At 49.8% G+C, this 18,848-nt stretch overlaps 1 protein-coding gene across 1 annotated transcript in view; it reads left to right on the top strand.

Moving 5' to 3' along the window:
* Nucleotides 1-18,848, top strand: part of RIPK1 (receptor interacting serine/threonine kinase 1) — an 840,028-nt gene that overhangs the window by 154,028 nt on the left and 667,152 nt on the right. Inside the window, exon 2 of the mRNA XM_069613515.1 lies at nucleotides 18,319-18,518. Within this exon, the coding sequence (XP_069469616.1) occupies nucleotides 18,340-18,518 (179 nt within the window). The 5' untranslated portion in view covers nucleotides 18,319-18,339. The remainder of the gene's footprint in view (nucleotides 1-18,318; nucleotides 18,519-18,848) is intronic.

Raw genomic sequence — 18,848 nt, 5'->3', positions numbered from 1 at the left:
ACATGGCTCGGTGCGAGGGGAGGGAGGGAGGGAGAGAGGGAGGGAGAGAGGGAAGGAGGGAGGAAGGGACAGAGGGAAGGAGGGAGGGAGGAAGGGAGAGAAAAAAAAACACAGAAAAACAACAGCCACAGGGACTAGCGGTTCAGACACCTTCTGGTTTCTCGCACCTCCCTAGCAAAACTGTAACTAAGGTGCTTGTCAATAGTCAAAACAAAATTAGTCTATGCTTGAAACTAATCTGCTAAACAGCCCTTCCACTTAGATAAAATATAAAAAGAGGAGGCCACCAGGGGGCGCACAGGCAATGGCTGCCTGAGTGTACTGCTCCCGCCGAAGCCTGGCATTCAGATGGGATTGATACCCCCCCCCCAGCAGGCCCAACTCAGTGGATTGGCTTGGTGCCCTCCCCCCCGGGCACCCGGCGAGCGAAAGAGCGGCGTTCGGGAACCCTGGGGATCTGGAGATTGAGCGGGAAACGAAGCGAGGCCTGGGCGGCCGCGGAGCAAGGGAAGAAGCGGAGCCCCCCTGAGTTCACACGGACACACTGCCTAGTCCGTCCCTCCCCCGCGACTAGCCCCCTTCTCTGGCTGGGGGGAGCGGCCCGGCCAGGGACCGGGCCCCCGACAAAACGAAGAAGCGGGCACGAAGCAGGAGACGGGCTCCCTCCACCTTTCTTCCCTCCCCCCGGGCCAGAGAACAGCACGCCGGGTTCCCCGAGCTGCAGGAGGCGGGAATACGCCCGACACCCGGGGGACTGCTCAGACAGAGCGGAAGAAGCGGGGCGGGCCCGGGAGCGGAGGCCCCCCAGGAATCCTCAACGCGGGCTGCCGCGGCCCACTGCAGAGCAAAGCAGCTGGGACACGGGAGGCCCAGGAGCCGCTCCCCACGGGTGAGCGAGCGGTGGCGAGGGGGCCTCATATCCAACTTAGGCGGGTGGGGGTCCCTGGAGCACGCCGGCTAATGCCAGGAGATACCAGTTGAACACTCCAGCACCCCCCGGGACGCAGAGACAGCGCCACCAGACTCGGGAGCTACCCGGGTGCGAGGCCCCCGCCTGTTGTTGGTGGGGCGTGTGCCTGCCCGGAGGTGGCCCCTAACCCCCAACTGGGGATCAAAGTGCAAACGAGTGCCTAGGTTGGGTGCAAGAGCCACGGTGCCCTTCCCCCCTGCTCAGCGGACAAGGCCCTATGGGCCTGGCCATACGGGCCCATCCGTTCATGTCACCATGTCACCCCCCCCCCACAGGGAGGCCAGAAGAGGCCCCTGACTGCTGCGACGGGTTTGGATAGGTTGTGAGGCCCCTGCCTAGTGACGGTGGGGCGTGTGCCCGCCCCCCCCAAAATATAACAACCTCCATGGGGCAGCCAAGGAACATTTCTTTCAAGTGAGGGGTGACCTTGCCTCGGTTTCCCCCCCCTTGCATGTGCCCCCTCTGGGCACCCCAGGAGGGAAGCCAAAGTTTGACCCGAGAGGGGCTTCCCACCCCCCGCCAGGGTCGCTGTGGTCTGGACGGCGGGGAACAGGTAAGCACCAGATGAACTGGCGGGGATCCTTGCAGGGATACCGCTTCCAGGAGATTGCAAAGGGCAACAAAGGTATGAGCCTCAAAAGAACTATGGCCCAGTCGGAAGACGCGGCTCCTTCCTCAACGGCAATGGAAAGGGGCTTCGCCTCGATCTTGCAGGAAATCATGGACATGCGCTCCGTCATTGCCCAGAAATTCGAAAAAATGGGCCAAGGGGTGGACAAGGTCGAGGACAGACTGTTACAGGTCGAGACCAACCAATCGACATCAGCGTCCCAAGATATACAAATAAGCATGAGGCTAGAGGCCCTGGAGAAGAGGGACGCGAAAAGGGCCCGGCAGATGGACGATTTAGAAAACGGGGAGAGGAGGAACAAGCTCAGAATCTTTGGGGTACACGAAATGGAAGGGGAAACGGAGAGGGACATCACCCGAGCGGTGCGGGATATCATCACCCTCCTGTTTGCAGAAGAGATGACAACAGAGCTCACATTCAACAGGGTGCATAGGGCTGGGGACAGAGCGGGGGGCCCCCGGTCGATTTTGCTCCGGTTCCACTACTACTCGGAAAAAACAAAAGTGCTGGAGGAGGCCAGAAAGGCCCGAGAAATCACCTACAATAATGCCCAGGTCTCAATATATCAGGACCTCTCCGCCTACACGCTGGCCAAGCGTATAATGTGCCGCCCCCTCACGCAGCTGCTCAAGGAAAAAGGTGTGCGCTACAGATGGGGCTACCCTTTCTCCCTGACTTTCGAATACATGGGCCAAAGATCAACCCTGATTACGGAAGAGGACATACGGGGAGCGATTCAAGAGTACGCAGTGGACACGAATCCCCGGAGGGGCCCATCGGGGCCAGAGAAGGGCAGACCCAGTGGCCCTGGCCCGTCAGAAGACAGGAGAAGGTGAACTGGTGCGAGGAAATTTAGAAAAATGAACACTCCATGACCAGTGAAGGACGGAGAACGGAACGACTCCGAGGACTGAGAACGGGGGCGACCCGTTAAGTCCTGGACAGACGTGTGTGGACTTGGAGGGGTGTACACAAAAGTTGGGGTTGTTCAGTTAGGGTTTGGGAAAGGGGGGCAGTTGGGGATTTCTTTCAGGCCCACCCGGGGGGGAAGGTGAGGGGGTGAGGGGGAGAAGGGGAGCATAAAGCAAAACTAAGGGAGCACGCAAGGAAGAGCAATGTGAAGATGTTGACCGAGAGGGAGGAAAATCTAGAATATGGCTGAGAGTCTGCCTGCCCTGGGAGTGGGTTCCCTCAACGTACATGGCTTAAACACCCCCACAAAGAGATCCCTGGTCTGTAGGGAGTTTAGACGGGCCAACCTCGACTTTCTCTTCTTGCAAGAGACTCACTGGCCAAGGGGGAAGGAGCCAAATTGCAGGGAGGAGGAATTGGGGAGGTCTTCAGTGCATCCCACAAGGGCAAAAAGAGAGGGGTGGCCAATGCTAGCGAGGAATGTTGGCTTCGACAAAGAAGCCATACTGAAAGACCCAGGGGGCCGCTACTTGCTAGTACGGGGGTCCCTGCAGGGGGCCCCACTCACCCTGGCCGTCATCTATGGCCCAAACGAAGGCCAAATTCAATTTTGGGAGGAGGTGAGTGACAAACTCAAGTTTTTTTGTCCATGGCACGGTGGCGGTGGGGACTTCAACATGGTCCTGGACCCAACCCGGGACAGGAAACGAGCTGGCCCCCAAACCTCCAGGGCGGCAGACGAGACCATGGCACGAAACTTCCAAAGGGTCAACTCAGAATTGGGCCTGGTGGACACGGTCCCGACCTCTAGAACAGACGCCCCCTCTTTCACATATTACTCAGCCATCCACATGTCATTTTCCAGGATAGACTACATCTTGGTGGACGAGACCCTGCACTCATTCATCACTGGCCACAGGGTTCACCCCGTCCCCTGGTCCGACCACGATCTGGTCCGAGTCACCATAGCAAGGGGAGGTCTAAGCGACCGCAGGGGAAGATGGAAGTGTAACGACTCCCTGCTGAAGGATGAGGTCCTAGCACAGGAGGTACTTGACGCCATTACGGAATTCTTTGAGCTCAATTTCGCACACCCTATGGGACGCTTTTAAGGCTACCCTACGGGGAGTTCTGATCAAAATGGGAGCCCAGAAGAAAAGGGAAAGGGAAGCCCAGGAGAGGTATCTGAGGGAGAAAATCGCCCAACTCCAGCCGGGGGGCCCTCCCAGGAAACCCTTAGACCGCGATCAGGTAGCCGCCCTGGACGACTATAGGCTCCAGTTGAAAGATCTCCTCCTTCACAAAACAGAGAGAAGTCTTCAACTGGTTAAGCAAAAGTATTATGAAAAGGGGGACAGGGCGGACAGGATTCTGGCCTGGAAACTGAGGGAGGTACAGAGAAGCAGAATGGTGAAAGCAGTAAAGAACGAGACGGGGGAGGTGGGCTATGACACACCCCACATTGGAGAGGCCCTCCGCCGATACTATGAAAAACTATACTCATCAGAATATACTGGGGACGAGGTGGAGATCGAGGGGTTACTGAACTCTATACAGATCCCAGCCCTGACCAGGGAGATGGCGGAGGGGTTGGAGGGTCTGGTGAACGAGGATGAGGTGGAACGCGTGATCAGTGGAATGAAGGTGGGCACTTCCCCGGAGAGGATGGCTATACAGTCTTCTTCTATAAAAGGTTTCGTTCGACCCTTGCCCCACATTTGGTAAAGGTGTTTAATGCGGTGTTGGAGGGAGGGTCTCTCCCGGACTCCATGATGGAGGCAATCATTGTGGTGCTAGCCAAGGATGGCAGGGACCCCTCGGAGTGTTCCTCTTACCGCCCAATATCTTTGTTGAATATTGACGTAAAGATCCTAGCTAAAGTGATTGGGAGGCGGATGGAGGAGATCCTGCCGAAATTGGTCCACAGAGACCAGGTGGAGTTTATAAGGGGAAGACGGGGCTCAGACAACATCCGTAAAACCATAGATTTGCTTCACTATGCCCAGGTGTCGGACCTAGACGCGAGTGTCCTGTCCCTGGACTCGGAGAAGGCGTTCGACAGGGTTGAATGGAGATTCATGGAACTCACCCTCCAGAAAATGGGCTTTGGGACACACATCAGGGATTGGGTGGCTGCGCTATACAGGGCCCCGAAGGCTAGGGTTCAAGTGAATAGCAGGTTGTCAGATCCATTCCCCCTTTCACGGGGAACAAGGCAGGGATGTCCACTCTCCGCTCTAATTGTATGTCCTCACAATGGAACCTCTGGCCATAGCAGTCAGAGCACACCCAGACATCAAGAGGATTAAGAGAGGCGAAGTAGAATTCAAGCTTTCCCTGTTCGCGGATGATATTCTGGCTTACCTGGTGGACCCGGGATCCTCGCTCCCCCCTCCTGTCCCTGATGGGCGCATTTGGGCGCTTCTCGGGGCTAAAGATTAACGCATCTAAATCAGTCCTGCTTCCCATGAGAACTCGGGACCCGGGCTTAGACTCCCTGGACAGGCTAGAAGGGATAACAGTGAGGAAGGTCTCTATCCGATACCTGGGCATCCTCCTCACCAGGGACCTATCCAATCTCGCCCCTACCAATTACGACCCTCTTATGGCGGAGGTCACCGCCGATCTAAGGAGATGGGGCTCAATGATTCTGTCCTGGTACGGCCGCATGACGGCTGTGAAGATGAATATACTCCCGCGTTTACTGTATCTCTTTACCGCTCTCCCAACTAGCGTCCCCGACCAAACCTTCAGAGTCCTTCAGAACACGCTGCGTGAGTTTATATGGCAGGGCAGGACCCAGTGGACTGCAAAGGCCGTCCTAACCTTACCAAGGGAGGAAGGAGGGTTTGGGCTGCCAGACTTCCAACTTTTCTACCGCGCTGCCCAGTTGCCTGTCCTCTTGGAACACATGAAAGAGGGGATGGGTACATACTGATCATACTTGGAAGACATGGACGCCCACCCACTTACAGTTCGAGACCTCCTATGGGCCCCACGCAGGTTCATCCCGAACAGACTCAAATCCCACCCAACATTGGGAGTTCTCTGGGCAATCTGGAGGGAAGGCCCCCAGACAGCACACCTAACTTCGCGGCCGTCCCCGATGTCATCACTCTGGGGTCACCCCCTCAAACTGGGAAACGGGGGCTTCCGCAACGCACAGTCCTGGTCCGATTCGGGGATGGAGTGGGCGGGGCAGATGTTTAAGGAAGGGGAATTCCTACCATATGGGGAATTGAGAGACACTCTCGGGCAGGGGTCACTCTCCATATTCGAATACCTCTGCTTGAAGGGTATCCTATGCGACCAATCCTGTGGCCAAAACTTGAAGAGACAGCTGACCCCCTTTGAGAAACTACTTGATGCACCTACCTCTAGGAAGAGGGCAGTATCAGGGATGTATAAAATCCTGAACACTGTTAACTTGGGGGTGAGGAGGGGTTTCCGCACTTTTTGGAACGAGGCTGGGGAGGAGATTTCGGAGGACGCCTGGTCAAGAATATTCAAAATAGCTTTCCATGGGAATTTATTCATTGCGGACATGGAACACAACTTCAAGATCTTACAGGGGTGGCACAGAGATCCCGCGATGTTGTCGAAAATGTTCCCGGGAGTGTCCCCCGCCTGCCCAAGGGGATGTGACCAGGCTGGAACAAGGGGGCACATGTCGTGGCACTGCCCAAAAGTACAGGCATACTGGGAGAAGGTAAGGGGCTGGATCGCTGAAGTCTCTGAGGAACTACTCCCCCAGAACCCTCTGACTATGTTGCTGGGCCTCCCTCCGGAGGACACGGACACACACAGGTACCCAAGAATGTGGTATACAATGTTGAGGACGGGGAGGGTGGCCCTGGCCCAGAAAGGGAAGAGCCTGGAGACCCCCTCGAAGGAGGACTGGCTACAAAAGGTAAACAATATGTTCTTGATGGACAAATTAACAGCAATGATGAACAATGATTCAGGCTCATTCCAAGCAAACTGGTACGGGGTCCAGCAGACCTGGGGATGGGATGTCCACTGGTCCACAGGGAGGAAACAAGGATGGAGCGGGTGCCCACGGCCTGGCGGACGAAATATAGCCATACATGAAGTCAACGATCACGCTCTTTCCCGAGCCCCGGACATACATAGCTTTCAACGCGACTCCCCAAAAATAGGGTTCAACTGGGACTAATTTACTTGGGGGGAGGGCTCGTGTTGGGGTGGCGGGGCCATTGGGCCAGTCACTTGTATACCCTTTAAAAATGCATTGAGCCCGTTTGTTATATTAAGAAAATGTGAATGAAACCAAAGTTTAAAAAATATATATAAAAAGAAAAATTAGGCAGAGTGCCCTGCACTAAGAGTGATTTCACCCTGATCCTTCTCGGGCGACCCAGGAGCCTCTCCTGGTTCTCGGTTCAATAAGTGTCTGTAGAAAACACAATTCTCGCTACTTTTTAATTGTTTGGCAATCTCTGAAAGTCAATCTTTTCAAAAGTTGCTTAAGAAGTCTCAAGTCCCTGAAAAAATAAAAATGGAATCAATTTCTTTAGGTGGGGGGATATTTCCCCGATCCCTCTCCACATCTTCTAGTGACCTTTCACCACTTGCTTCACATCTTGGGAGTCTCTGTGCTCCCCTGGTGTTCCTCTGTCCCAATGGCTCTATCTCTCTGTGGTATTGGTAGCCCTCTTGTTATGTGGCTATCTTGGCTCTTTGGGGTTTCTCTGAACTGCGTGGTGGATTACAATCCTCTGGTTTCTTTAAATATGATTTTTGGATCGCACAGCTGAATGGAACATGAGTTTCCCTGATTCCCATGTATGCAGATAATGGGACTCGTTAGAAGTGTGACGGTCTGGAATTAAGGATGCCGGTAGCAATGTACCGGCACCCATTCCGGGCCGCCACACTACAAGCCTGCCTTCAGGGGTCGTTGCGCCCGGCAGGTCTCACCTGCCGGGCACAACGGTCCCGGTATGCAGACTTGTCACAGAAGCACCAGCACCATTAGCAACGGTGCTGGTGCTTCCATCTCCCCACTCCTATGGCGTCCTATAGGACTCCACAGGAATGGGGAATAGCATTTTCCGGGGCCTGACCTCCCAATCCGCCGGGACTGTAATGTCCCGGTGGCACTGGGAAGTCATGTGCCGTAAAAGTGTAACGAGTCTGGTGGCAAACCACTGGTAGTACCAGCAGGGTTACCGCCGGACTCATAATGATGGCCAATATCTTAAGTATAGTATAGGAAGTACCCTATGGGAATGGAGTCCTTGTCCCCTTGAGAAGAGTCCCTCCCAGTGAGGTCTAGCTTCCCAAACCCTAGGAAGGGTTTTGCTGAGCAGGTTCGCCTTTCTGCCTCAAAGGGGGTGGCTTCCCCCAGGGAAGACTGGATAAAACCTCCATATTTTTCGCAATGCACAATAAATGCAATGGTTATTTGAATAGTGAATAGAAGTGTTTTTTTTTCTTTCCCATGAGGTAGCCACTCCTATCTGGAGTGTTCGTACACCACAGAGAGAGAAAAACAAAATTAAAATGAACAACATTCCCGAGCAGAACTTGCGCATCAAAGGGCACTGAACCTTTGGGTCTGTTCCAGGGAGTGGCCAGTCGCATATTGTTGAAGCTTTTTTGTTTATTCTCTACACCTTTGATACATAAGAGTAGTGCTGGAACTGGTTGGTTATTTACCTACTGTGCAGCTTTAAAATAACCACTGTGGTGTGAACACGTTACTAGCGCCTAATCATGTTGGATGATGTGGCGGGTGCACCAAGTCCTGTGATAGTTCCTCGGTAGCAGGAGTCTTTAACTACCTTACTAAACTAAGTTTTACATTCTGGGTGCCCTGTCCAGCTAAGGACAGTGGTGGGCATTTTGACCGTGCTTGAGCGGATCATCAGCGGCCAAAATGATCCACGCACCATTAGCGAGGCGGTGGCAGAATTCCACAGCATACTTCCACATCACTGACAACCTCCTGTTTGCAGAATTGGAGGCAGCACGATTGGAAAAGGTCTGAAAAGGCTACATTCATTGGGTCTGATGCCTCATAGAGAAAAATGTGTATTTCTTCAGGCAAAGCTGGAGGTCTTGGGATATATTTTCCAAGCAGAGGTATATCGGCTGATCCCCAAAATGTTTAGGGCATTCAAGACGTCCCTGCACTTAACAGTTTATCGGAAGTGAAAAGTTCCCTTCAGATGGTAACATATGCACGACATTTATCAAAATCTAGCAACGCTGCCCGTACTGCTCTACTATTCGACCAAAAAGGAGAGATAGTGGCAGTGGCTCTGCTGGAAGAGTATGCATTTCAGGATATAAAGGGTGCTTTCAGGTCTGATGCCATTATGGTGTTCTTTGACCCAAAGAAGAGGTCAGAGCTAGTGGTGGAGGCGAGTCCTTTTGGGCTGGGGTGGTGCTTCTGCAACTGTATTTAAGGGAAGGCATGCAACCTGTTGCATATGCGAACGGAGCCTTATCAGCTACGCCATAGACATATTCACAAAAAGATTATTTAAAAAAAAATCATATTGGTGTATGCATAACCAGTATACATCAGTCAAGGATACCATATTTCAGCATTACAGGTCAAACATGTAACAGGAAGAGGAATCATTATATAAACAAAAACTTTGTGCTCAAGTCAAAGTGGGAGAAGACCGGAGGGGGGTCAGACATCCTACAGTATGGCATATCCTATACAGCTCATATGGACCAATCCTCGCACAACTCCATACGCGATTGTGCAGGAACTATATATCCCTCATGGAGGGGGTCGATCAGAGTGACAAAACATTGCTCGTAGGAGGGTATTCCAAGCCTCCAGGTTTGCTGTAGGTCCCCTGAGGCCCCTTTTCAAGGCTCTATACCATTCCATTGTTTTTGCTGTAGAACACTTCTTCATATCTCGCCACCACAGCACATAAAGTCTGCCAGTGCCCATTCTCCATGACATGCAATTCTCCTTTTGGCTAGTATACATGCCAGGTCCATTCATTTCACCAAATGTCTAACTTTCTTGGTCCGGAGTAGATACCCAAGAGACATTCTGCTGGGGTACAGTGATATCTACTCACTCCAATCCTCCCCAATGGCTGTCTTATATCTTGACAGAAGACCTGGGTGGTCTGGTACTGCCAAATGTGAGAAACCTGAAGGTGTCTCGCCCGCTAGTCTCTCTGGATCTGTCATCCAGGTGGCGAGGACAGGGCCATCACTTTTGGATCCAGTTCCAGGGGGTGGACCAGTGCGGGAGGCTCACCTGGATGAGGGGTCTTCGGGAAGTGCGAGTGGGACACTGGATGGTGAGACACGGTATCCCCTTCCCTGTAACACCTCTTCCTTATCCTACCAGGTAGGATACTTAGGAACTCAACCCCTGCCCCTTTCCCGATACAAACACTTTATCACGGACAGCTCACTGTGAGAGAAAATGGACTAAAACCCGAGCCATATACCTGATATTTCCCAACACAACGGTCAGGCACAGTCAGGCAATTACCTTATCTTTCTTACCTTTCCCACCGTTCTTTCACCGTTTCTTGGGGCAGATGAACCTCTTCTACCTTCCCTCTTGATTACGGCGTTCCCCAAGGCTCTGTTCTTGGACCCATCTTATTCTCTCTTTACACTTCACTCCTTGCCCCTACCATCTCCTCCTTTGGGATTTCTCACAATTTCTAAGCGGATGACACCCAACTGTTCCTCTCCTTCTCTTCCTTCACCTCTGACCTACATCTCAATCTCTCTTCCTGTCTTACTGCCATTAAAAACTGGATGTCATCTCACTATCTCTCTCTTAACACACTTCCTCCTCCTTCTCCCCCTCTTTCTATTCTATTTTCCCCTTCTAATCTTCGTATTTCCAACCATGCTCGTAATCTTGGCATTTACTTTGACTCTTCCCTCTCCTTTACTCATCATATCTCCCTCACCTCTCGGGCATGTCGCTACCATCTCTTTAACATCTGTAAAATCCGTCCCTCTCTCACCTTTCATGCTACTAAACTTTTAATTTCCTCTCGCATTTTTTTCTCGCCACTTCTATTGTTCTCTCTTCTTAGGTCTCCCCGCTTCCCATCTTTCCCCCCCTCAAATCCCTTTACCACTCCACCATCCGCACCCTCTGTCTTCTCTCCCTCACGCCTCCATTTCCTACTTCCTTTCTCACTTAGGTTTGCTTCCTTTCCACTCCCAACTTAAATTTCACTTCCTTTGTCTTGTCTTTAAATCTCTTCACGACCTTGCTCCTCCTTACCTCTCCTCTCTTCTCTCATTCTACACCCCCTCTCTTCGTTCTGCTGATCTCTTCTTACTCTCGGTCCCCCCACCCCCTTGTGCCTCCTCTCGTTTCCGCTCTTACACTGGAACTCCCTACCTTTTTCTATCTGCTCCTCCCTCACTTATTCCTCCTTCCACTCCTCATTGAAATCACTCCTTCTTCATTCCCCTCCCTGACATCCTTTCCCCTCTCACCCTTCTCTCCCTCCCTCTAGTACCCTTCTTTGTGTTCTCTTTATCTTTCCCCTTCTCTTCTAAATTCTCCTTCCTCCTACTATTCACTTTATTCACTACTTTCTCTCCCTCTTCCCTCCTCCCCCCCTTCCTCTCCTTTCCCCTTTTCTCATGCAAATTGTTCTACATGCCGATTTTCTGGTTTGATTCATGTTTACTGTTATTGCTTCTACTGTTCCATGTTTAATGTGTTCTTGTTGTTAACTGTAAAGCGCGTTGGATTAAGGCGCTATATAAAACAATTAATACAAATACAAATTACTGATCATTACACACACCTGACTTCCATCAGACTTCCCCACACGGATAAAAGGCGGACCATGAAAGCACACTCTGGGCAAGGCAAAGCACACAGGGAAGCAGCAGTTTCAAGGTGGCTGCTTAATACGAGGAGAAAGGCGGCAAGGCCAGAGAGGGTAGCAAGGAGGGAAGTGCCTTTGACCTTTTCAGAGAAAAAATGTTACTTTCACGAGCCTTCGAGAATATGAAACCTAAGACCTGGAATCAAAGCTGAAGAAACCTGTATTGTTTGTCTGAGCTACCTGGGGCTCTCCCACGTCAATACCCAAGGCTATGAGGAGTGTTTGCCGCTGTGGTAATGTCCTTGGCTCCTACAACAAAGCAGTGCCAGTAAAGTCAGCACAGCCGGTGAGTCGCGAAGACTGATAGCAGACCAGTCTGTCTTAGAAGCAAGATTGCAACCAGCAACATTGTACAAAGAGATCTGTAGAGAACAGTGTGTGAAGCGTATGTGACGAGTGACGCAAATATAATTGAACATAAAAGGAGTGACTGAACTTTTGATGCCAAGATGGATACCATATACAGAATAGTCTGGCGCCACGTGGTTGCTCATTCGAAGGTCTCTGTTAGGTATCCAACTAAGAGGTGGCAAATGTAAAAAGGAATTGTGAAATCGAAGTGGTCCTGCAACAGGTCAAACTAAACGCTGTGCACATTCTAATATCTTTGATAGGTAACGCAAACTGAAGTTAGTCCAACCCCGGCTGAGGGAGACTAATTGTGTAAGAGGAAGGATCTGAGCCCAGCTGAGGGGGATCTGGGGTGAACCGTGAGTCACCTGAGAAAAGAATATTCTCTGAACATTAGAGAAGGGGATCTGAGCCTGGAAGAGGGGGATCCAAAGTAACGATCGTTGTATAAAATGGATCAGAGCCCGGCTGAGGGGGATCCAGGGTGAAGAGTGAATCACCCAAATTGAGTACGTGTAAGAGGAATGGAACTTTGTGTTTGTTTTGGTACATCAGGCCCTCTGAATCAAGTGACTTTGATAAATAAAGAGACTTGGGCACAGACGGCCCTGATGTTGGTAATGGAACTGTATCCTCGTGCCGAAGAAGCCGCAGCCTAACCGAGGGCTCACTCTGCCAGTCTCCGGGTTACACACTGCGCGACTGCTCCGTTTATGCTAGGAGTATCTGGATACTAATGTACCCAAAATGTATCACTGCCTTTGTTCGGCAGCCGCGTCCCGGGCGTCGCGAGCCCAATCCGTCTGCTGCGTCCTACGTGTGGATGCAACAATGTAGCTCCAGCGAGGCCCAGCTCCAGCAGAGCGTCCACAGCGTCTGCAATCCCCCTTCACAGGGGCTCTGTGGCCGCGTACGCATTACAGCAGGCAGGCGAACATTTCGATGGTCAGTGTAGCGTCTATCTCCCGCAATGAATGTCCAGCCACAGCTATGCTGCGCCACACATTCGGGCCGCGCCTCACGCCCTAATTAGCACAGTTCAAGCAAAGGGCACCTCCGCCATGGATCATTGCGGTCTGTTTCTGCCGGGGACGCGATCCTCTCGAGGCAGTCATTCCTCCCTTTGTTCTCGGGCATCCGCTATTTTCTCTGCCCCAGCATTCCGTTCCCGGCTAGGTCTTTCGAATGTATCTGTGTTCGCTGCTCTAATCCTCCGGCATCAATGATACATCCTGCTCCCTGCACCTTTACATGCACGGTCCTTCAATAGCAAGCGGTTTCATGCTTATTTTCTCGTGGTTTTACGTCGGATGATGTCCGGATCTCCAGGAGCTTCAGTGAACCCACGTCCTCCTACATGGCTCACTAGCCACGCCCCCACAACCAAACACTTGTCCTTAAAGAGATATCCATCCTTGATTGAGAGAGTCCAGGGATTGTCTGTAATATACTCCTTCCAAATGTCCGATGTTGCAGTCTCTTCACGTATCATTTCTAAGAGTGAGTTAGCCTGTGCTAAGAACACCTTGTCGGGAAATATCTTGGGAAGGAGTGGTACATCCTCTTTTATGTAATCCGATCTTTGGGAGAGCGCATCTGCTATTATATTGGATGGACCAGGAATGGGTTGAATGCTGAATTGATATTGGGCAAAAAAGTAGGCCCATCTTGCCTGGCGACTGTTTTGGCATTCCATGGCCTGTAAAACCTGGAGATTCCGATGGTCAGTCCTTACCACGACCGGATATCTTGCGCCCAAAAGGAGGTGACGCCAATCTGTGACGGCTTGTCTGATGGCGGGTAGTTCGTTCTCCAGGACTGAGTAATGAGTTTCGTTAGGCTGTAATGTTCGCGATAAATAAGCAATTGGTGTTCCAATCCGTCTTTGGTTTCTTGCCTAAGGACTGCCCCAATAGCATGTTCGGAAGCATCAGTTTCTACCAGGAAGGGTTTGGTAGTGTCTGGTTGAGCCAGGATGGGTTCCCTAATAAACAGATGTTTGAGTTTCTGAAAGGCAGTTTCTTGGCTGGCAGTCCATTGGAAGAGAGTATCTTTCTTTAGCAGACAGACGATGGGTTGAACAATAGCTGAGAACGAAGGGATGAATTTCCTGTAGAAATTAGCAAGCCCTAGGAATGACTGCACCTGTTTCACTGTGGTTGGGGCCGGCCAAGAAAGGATTGCTTCCAATTCAGATGGATCCATGGCTACCCATTGAGGACTTAATACGAACCATAAGTATTTGACTGTGTATACAAGGAAAATACACTTCTCGGGTTTGGCCAACAGATGGTGTTTGCGCAATCGTTGTAGGACCATAGAGACGTGTTTCTGATGCAAGGCCAGGTCTTGTGAATAAATCAAGATATCATCTAAGTAGACGATGACGAAAAGAAACAACATGTCAGAAAAAAACGATCCATGAAGCGCTGGAATATGGCAGGAGCATTTGCTAAGCCGAATGGCATCAACAGATATTCATAGTGACCATAGGGGGTCCGAAAAGCCGTCTTCCATTCGTCGCCCTCCTTTATGCGAATCAAATGGTAAGCCCCTCTTAAATCCAGCTTAGTGAAGATCACAGCTCCACGTAGGGCCTCCAGGATGTCCGAAATGAGTGGTAAAGTGTATCTGTCTTTCAAGGTACATTTATTCAAACCCTGGTAGTCCAGGCATGGACGGAGTTCCGTAGTATCCTTTTTAGGTACACAAAATAGAGATGCTCCGGCTGGGGACTTGGATAGAAGAATGGTTCCATTGGAAAGGTTGGTGTCTAGATACTCTAGCAAGGCAACTTTCTCGGGTTCTGACAGAATAAACATCCTTCCAAATGGAATAACTGCATTCTCTTCTGTGTCAATTGCACAATCTTCAGGACGATGAGGAGGGAGTGATTGAATAATGGCAGAAGAAAATACATCTGACAATTGTCGGTACACCTCCGGTACCTGGGTGATGGCAGAGACCGTGAGGTGTTGTGGTTGAGGAAGCTTCACTCCGGCGGACTGTTTGGGTTCCCCAAATAGACAATGAGTGAGACAGAACTCGGAACCCAAGAACGAGGATCCAGCTGCCCAGTTGATATACGGATTATGTTTCCGCAACCATGGCATGCCAAGCACTATGGGATAGTGACCTGCTCTGATTATGTCAAAACGCAATATTTCTTGGTGATTGTGAATAGATAGCATGAACTCAGAAGTTTGTTGAGTTATGGGACCGGAGGATAAGGGTTTCCCATCGATTCCTTCCACTGCCTGGAAGACTTCCTTGGCCTCTCTGGGAATATGATGTCTCTGTGCCCATTCGTCATCCAAAAAAAGACCCATGGCACCGCAATCCACCAGGGCTAGTATAGAATGTATTTCTTTGTTGTGTGTTGAAAGGTTCACTTGGAGTAGCACCAAGGTACTGCTTAAAGGACAGTCTTGTGAAGGTGAAATGTCAGAGAAAGATTCCTTTTCCCGAAACTGGGTTCCGTTCAGGATCGGGAGCTGGCGTTTCCCAAGCGTCGTGGAGGGGCAATCAGGCAATTATGCACTAAATGTTTATCCGATGCACAGTGCATGCAAAGACCGCTATTTTATTCTTTGTGTTCTTTCCTGGGTAGAGATGGGGCCTCTCAAGGACCTAAGCTGCATGGGTTCAGGTTCAGATTGACCTTGGAGTGAGGTTGCCTGTTCCCCGGGACTGTTATATTCAGGCAGAGGTTTGGGTGGCAGGTTCTGTGTCTTCTTCTTCTCTGCTTTTCTCTCTTGTATCCTGAAATCTATCTGCAAGGACAGATCTAAGAGGGCCTGATAGGAGCCTGGGCGGGCTACTCTGGCTAATTCATCCTTGACCTCTTCGCTTAATCCGTGTCTGAACAAGGTGAAACCGGCATCTGGTGTCCAGTTAGCATCCTTAGCCAATTATTTGAAACGGGTAACATATGTCAACATATCCTGATTTCCCTGCCGGAATTCTAACAATTTTTCCTGGACGTAATACACCTGTTCAGGGCAGTCGAACATGGCCTTGAGGGCAGAAACGAATTCATCCTAATTATCAAGTACCGAATCCCCAGCAGAGACTAAAGGAGTAGCCCAGGCCAGTGTGTTGCCAGATAGACAGCTCTCCAGATAAGGTGCGTACTAGGGATTTTTACGCATGAAAATCTTGTAAATACGACAACATTATTATTTTCCTGCGTACATTTACACACAAGTTTAGAACACAGGGCAGTGCAAAGGTCAGGTTAGTTGAAAGAAACCAGAAGGCTACTTTTGATTTTTATCTGCATGGATGTAATTGCAAGCCAGGGATAAATGCCTCTGAAACAGAATGTATTTCTCTGAAGCTAGAGAAATAATGAAAGGTGTATTCTGCCACAATGCATAAAGCTGCTGCATCGTAATGATTTCCATACAGCTTTTGCACACGTTGGCTGGATGCCACATTATTTTACTCTCTTGCAAAGTAGAAATGTCATTTTTACTCTCTTAAAATCACATTTACTCTCAAAGTTTAAAAATAGGGAGTAAAATACTCCCACCTCAAAATCTTATCTGGAGCACTGCGGATAGATGAGAGATCATGAACCCCACCTTAGCTATGGGGGTAGAGAAGTAGTATGTTTTAAAGGTGAAATGAACCAATCAAGAGTCCAGGAAGGAACGCAAGGTTTTTGGATTCCTATCATACTTGTCCACAATGCCTCCTACCGATGCACTTTCATGATATGCTGAGTCCATGGATAAAACAAGCTGTTTTAAGGCAGCATTTTCAGCCTCAAGATTCTGCACTTCAGTAGTGAGTTCCTGCATACCTCTCATTAGGTCTTGAACGCTGCCTCCATGGCGGAAACAGTTGTAGTCTGTTGGTGTCTCAAACTGTCAGAATCTGAGTCCTCGGATTCGTGACTCACCGGTTTGCTTCTTGTGGATTTCTTCTTTGAGTTCACGGGTTTCTTTTTCCTGGACGAGCGTAAGCTCTAGAGTCTTCCGAATCCAGTCTGCTGGGCTTCGGTGAGCGCGCAGGTTAGTGACTCCCGCTCGCGGCGGCGCTGGGGCTCGGGTTACATTCAGTTCCAGGAAGGGTCCAGGAAGGAACTAGGATAAGGAAGACAGGTTAACTAGGTTCCGAATAGAGCACGCAAAAGGAATAGGAAGGGGGGACCAGGAAGGATGGATGATGGTTACCAGGATTCACAAAGGAAAAGGGGCTAGGTACTAGAACACAACTTGCCGGGCGAGGCGCAGGCAAGCAAAGCGTTGAGACGCCAGGGGGCGTGTCTGTTTTCAAGGGAGCATGAGATCCACACAGGCGACTAGACCGCACCGAAGACATGGCATCTGCCATGTTGAAGGTGAACGGAGTAGTGGCTATTGACTGAGGGACCAGGCAGACCAGAAGGGTCGATATCGCCGATTCATGACAGCTTGTGCTCTGTGGGAGAAGTGTTGATATTGGTCCCACGATCCTTGCGCGATCGCAATGTCACCTGGCCAAGTAAGATCGATGTCTTCTGTGTGGAATCTAGGGGAAGGTAGTCTCCCTCCCCTTTTGCTGTGAAGTCGGTAAATTGTAAAAAGGTCAAGAAAACTCAGAAGAAGCTGCTTATCCCTTGAACATGTGAATTGTGAAACTGTGAAATCTGTACACTGTGGAGGAGCTAAGGAAATTCTGGGGAAGAAGCATAACCCTGGAAACTGAATTGTGGAACTGTGAAAGGCACAAAGGGAAGAGCCCTACTCCTTTTAATTGTGGAGTGGCATAACCCAAAAGGAGGTCAAGAAAGAACAATGTAAACTGGAGAAAACTCAGAGGAAGAGTCATCCCCCTTGAGATTGTGGAGTATGTTAATGTGAAAGTGAAGAACACTTAAAAGCCAGAGAAACCCAGGGGAAAGGAAGACCCCCTTCTACTGGTAGGACTTTGATGGTTTCTTTTACACTTTAGAACTTTATGTTGTAACTTTGGAAAGAAGTTGCAGCTGATCAGCTAAATGATATTCCTTCCTTCCCCACCTGCACGTTATATTACGTTTAGTGTGTGAGCGCCAGGTTAGGATTTTGGACACAGGACAGAGAACTGGACATTCTGACACAGACGTTCCGAAACCCCTCTTAGAGTTAGGGATTGGTAGGATTTCCCCGAACCTCTTTTATTTTATCAATAAAAGCCTTTAACAATTGCCATATGTACCACTGTGTCCAAGTCTTACTCTTGATCCCTTACAAAGTTTATAGTATAAAGGAATTATATTTGCGGGAGCAATGTATTAAGCCTTTAGCCGAAGAAGTGGAATGGATACACATTGCATTGTCTGTGTTCACAGTTGAAGTGTACCTAATTGACAATGATATGTATGGCAATATTGACAAAAAGCAAAGTTATGTTTATGTCTGTATAATTTTGTTTTGCATCGGAATGTCTGTAATTCCGATCTATTGTATTGTTTACTGAAAAAAAGACCAAAACAAATTTACATTTTTAAAAAATTAACTTGATTGATGTTTGCCATTATATTACTTGTCTACGGCTGTTCTTAAGCAATATATGGTGCCTGACCTAAACCGTCAAATGTTTTAATCTTTCAGGGTCTTTCCCATTTCTAGAGAATGGCAGCCTGCTCCCCAATCAGTAATATGGCCCTGGATGAAATCCGTATGAGCAGCACCGATCTGCTGGACAAAGAGGAGCTAGATGCCGGAGGCTTTGGAATGGTTTCGCTCTGTGTTCACAGAAGACATGGACTCGTTGTACTGAAAACTGTGTACACTGGACCCCAGCGGACAGAGTAAGTTGGGGGAAATGCAGAGAAACAGACTTGTTTAACAGTGTTCAGTAGACTGAGCAATCACTCTACATAGTGGTGAAGTGCTCCAAAGCAGCTGGGAACTGTAAAGCTTTTCTGTGCTATTTCTGTGTTATAATTCTCTGTATAGCTATGTCTGTTTGGATTACTACCTATACTGATGCAGGAATGAAATGCAAATGGATTAAAATTGCAGTTCCAGACTGAAAGTAGTAACCGCTACTGATGTAACATGTTGCATACTTTGATATGCCTACAATATTTGTGAGCATTGTCCAGAAACCGTTTTTTCCCTGTAAGTCATGTCTTTGT

Source organism: Ambystoma mexicanum, chromosome 5p (genome assembly GCF_040938575.1).
Source record: "Ambystoma mexicanum isolate Mex_15411 chromosome 5p, UKY_AmexF1_1, whole genome shotgun sequence".
Lineage (NCBI taxonomy): Eukaryota > Metazoa > Chordata > Amphibia > Caudata > Ambystomatidae > Ambystoma > Ambystoma mexicanum.
Note: the sequence above shows the minus strand (reverse complement) of the source record. Positions and strands in the feature narration are given on the sequence as shown.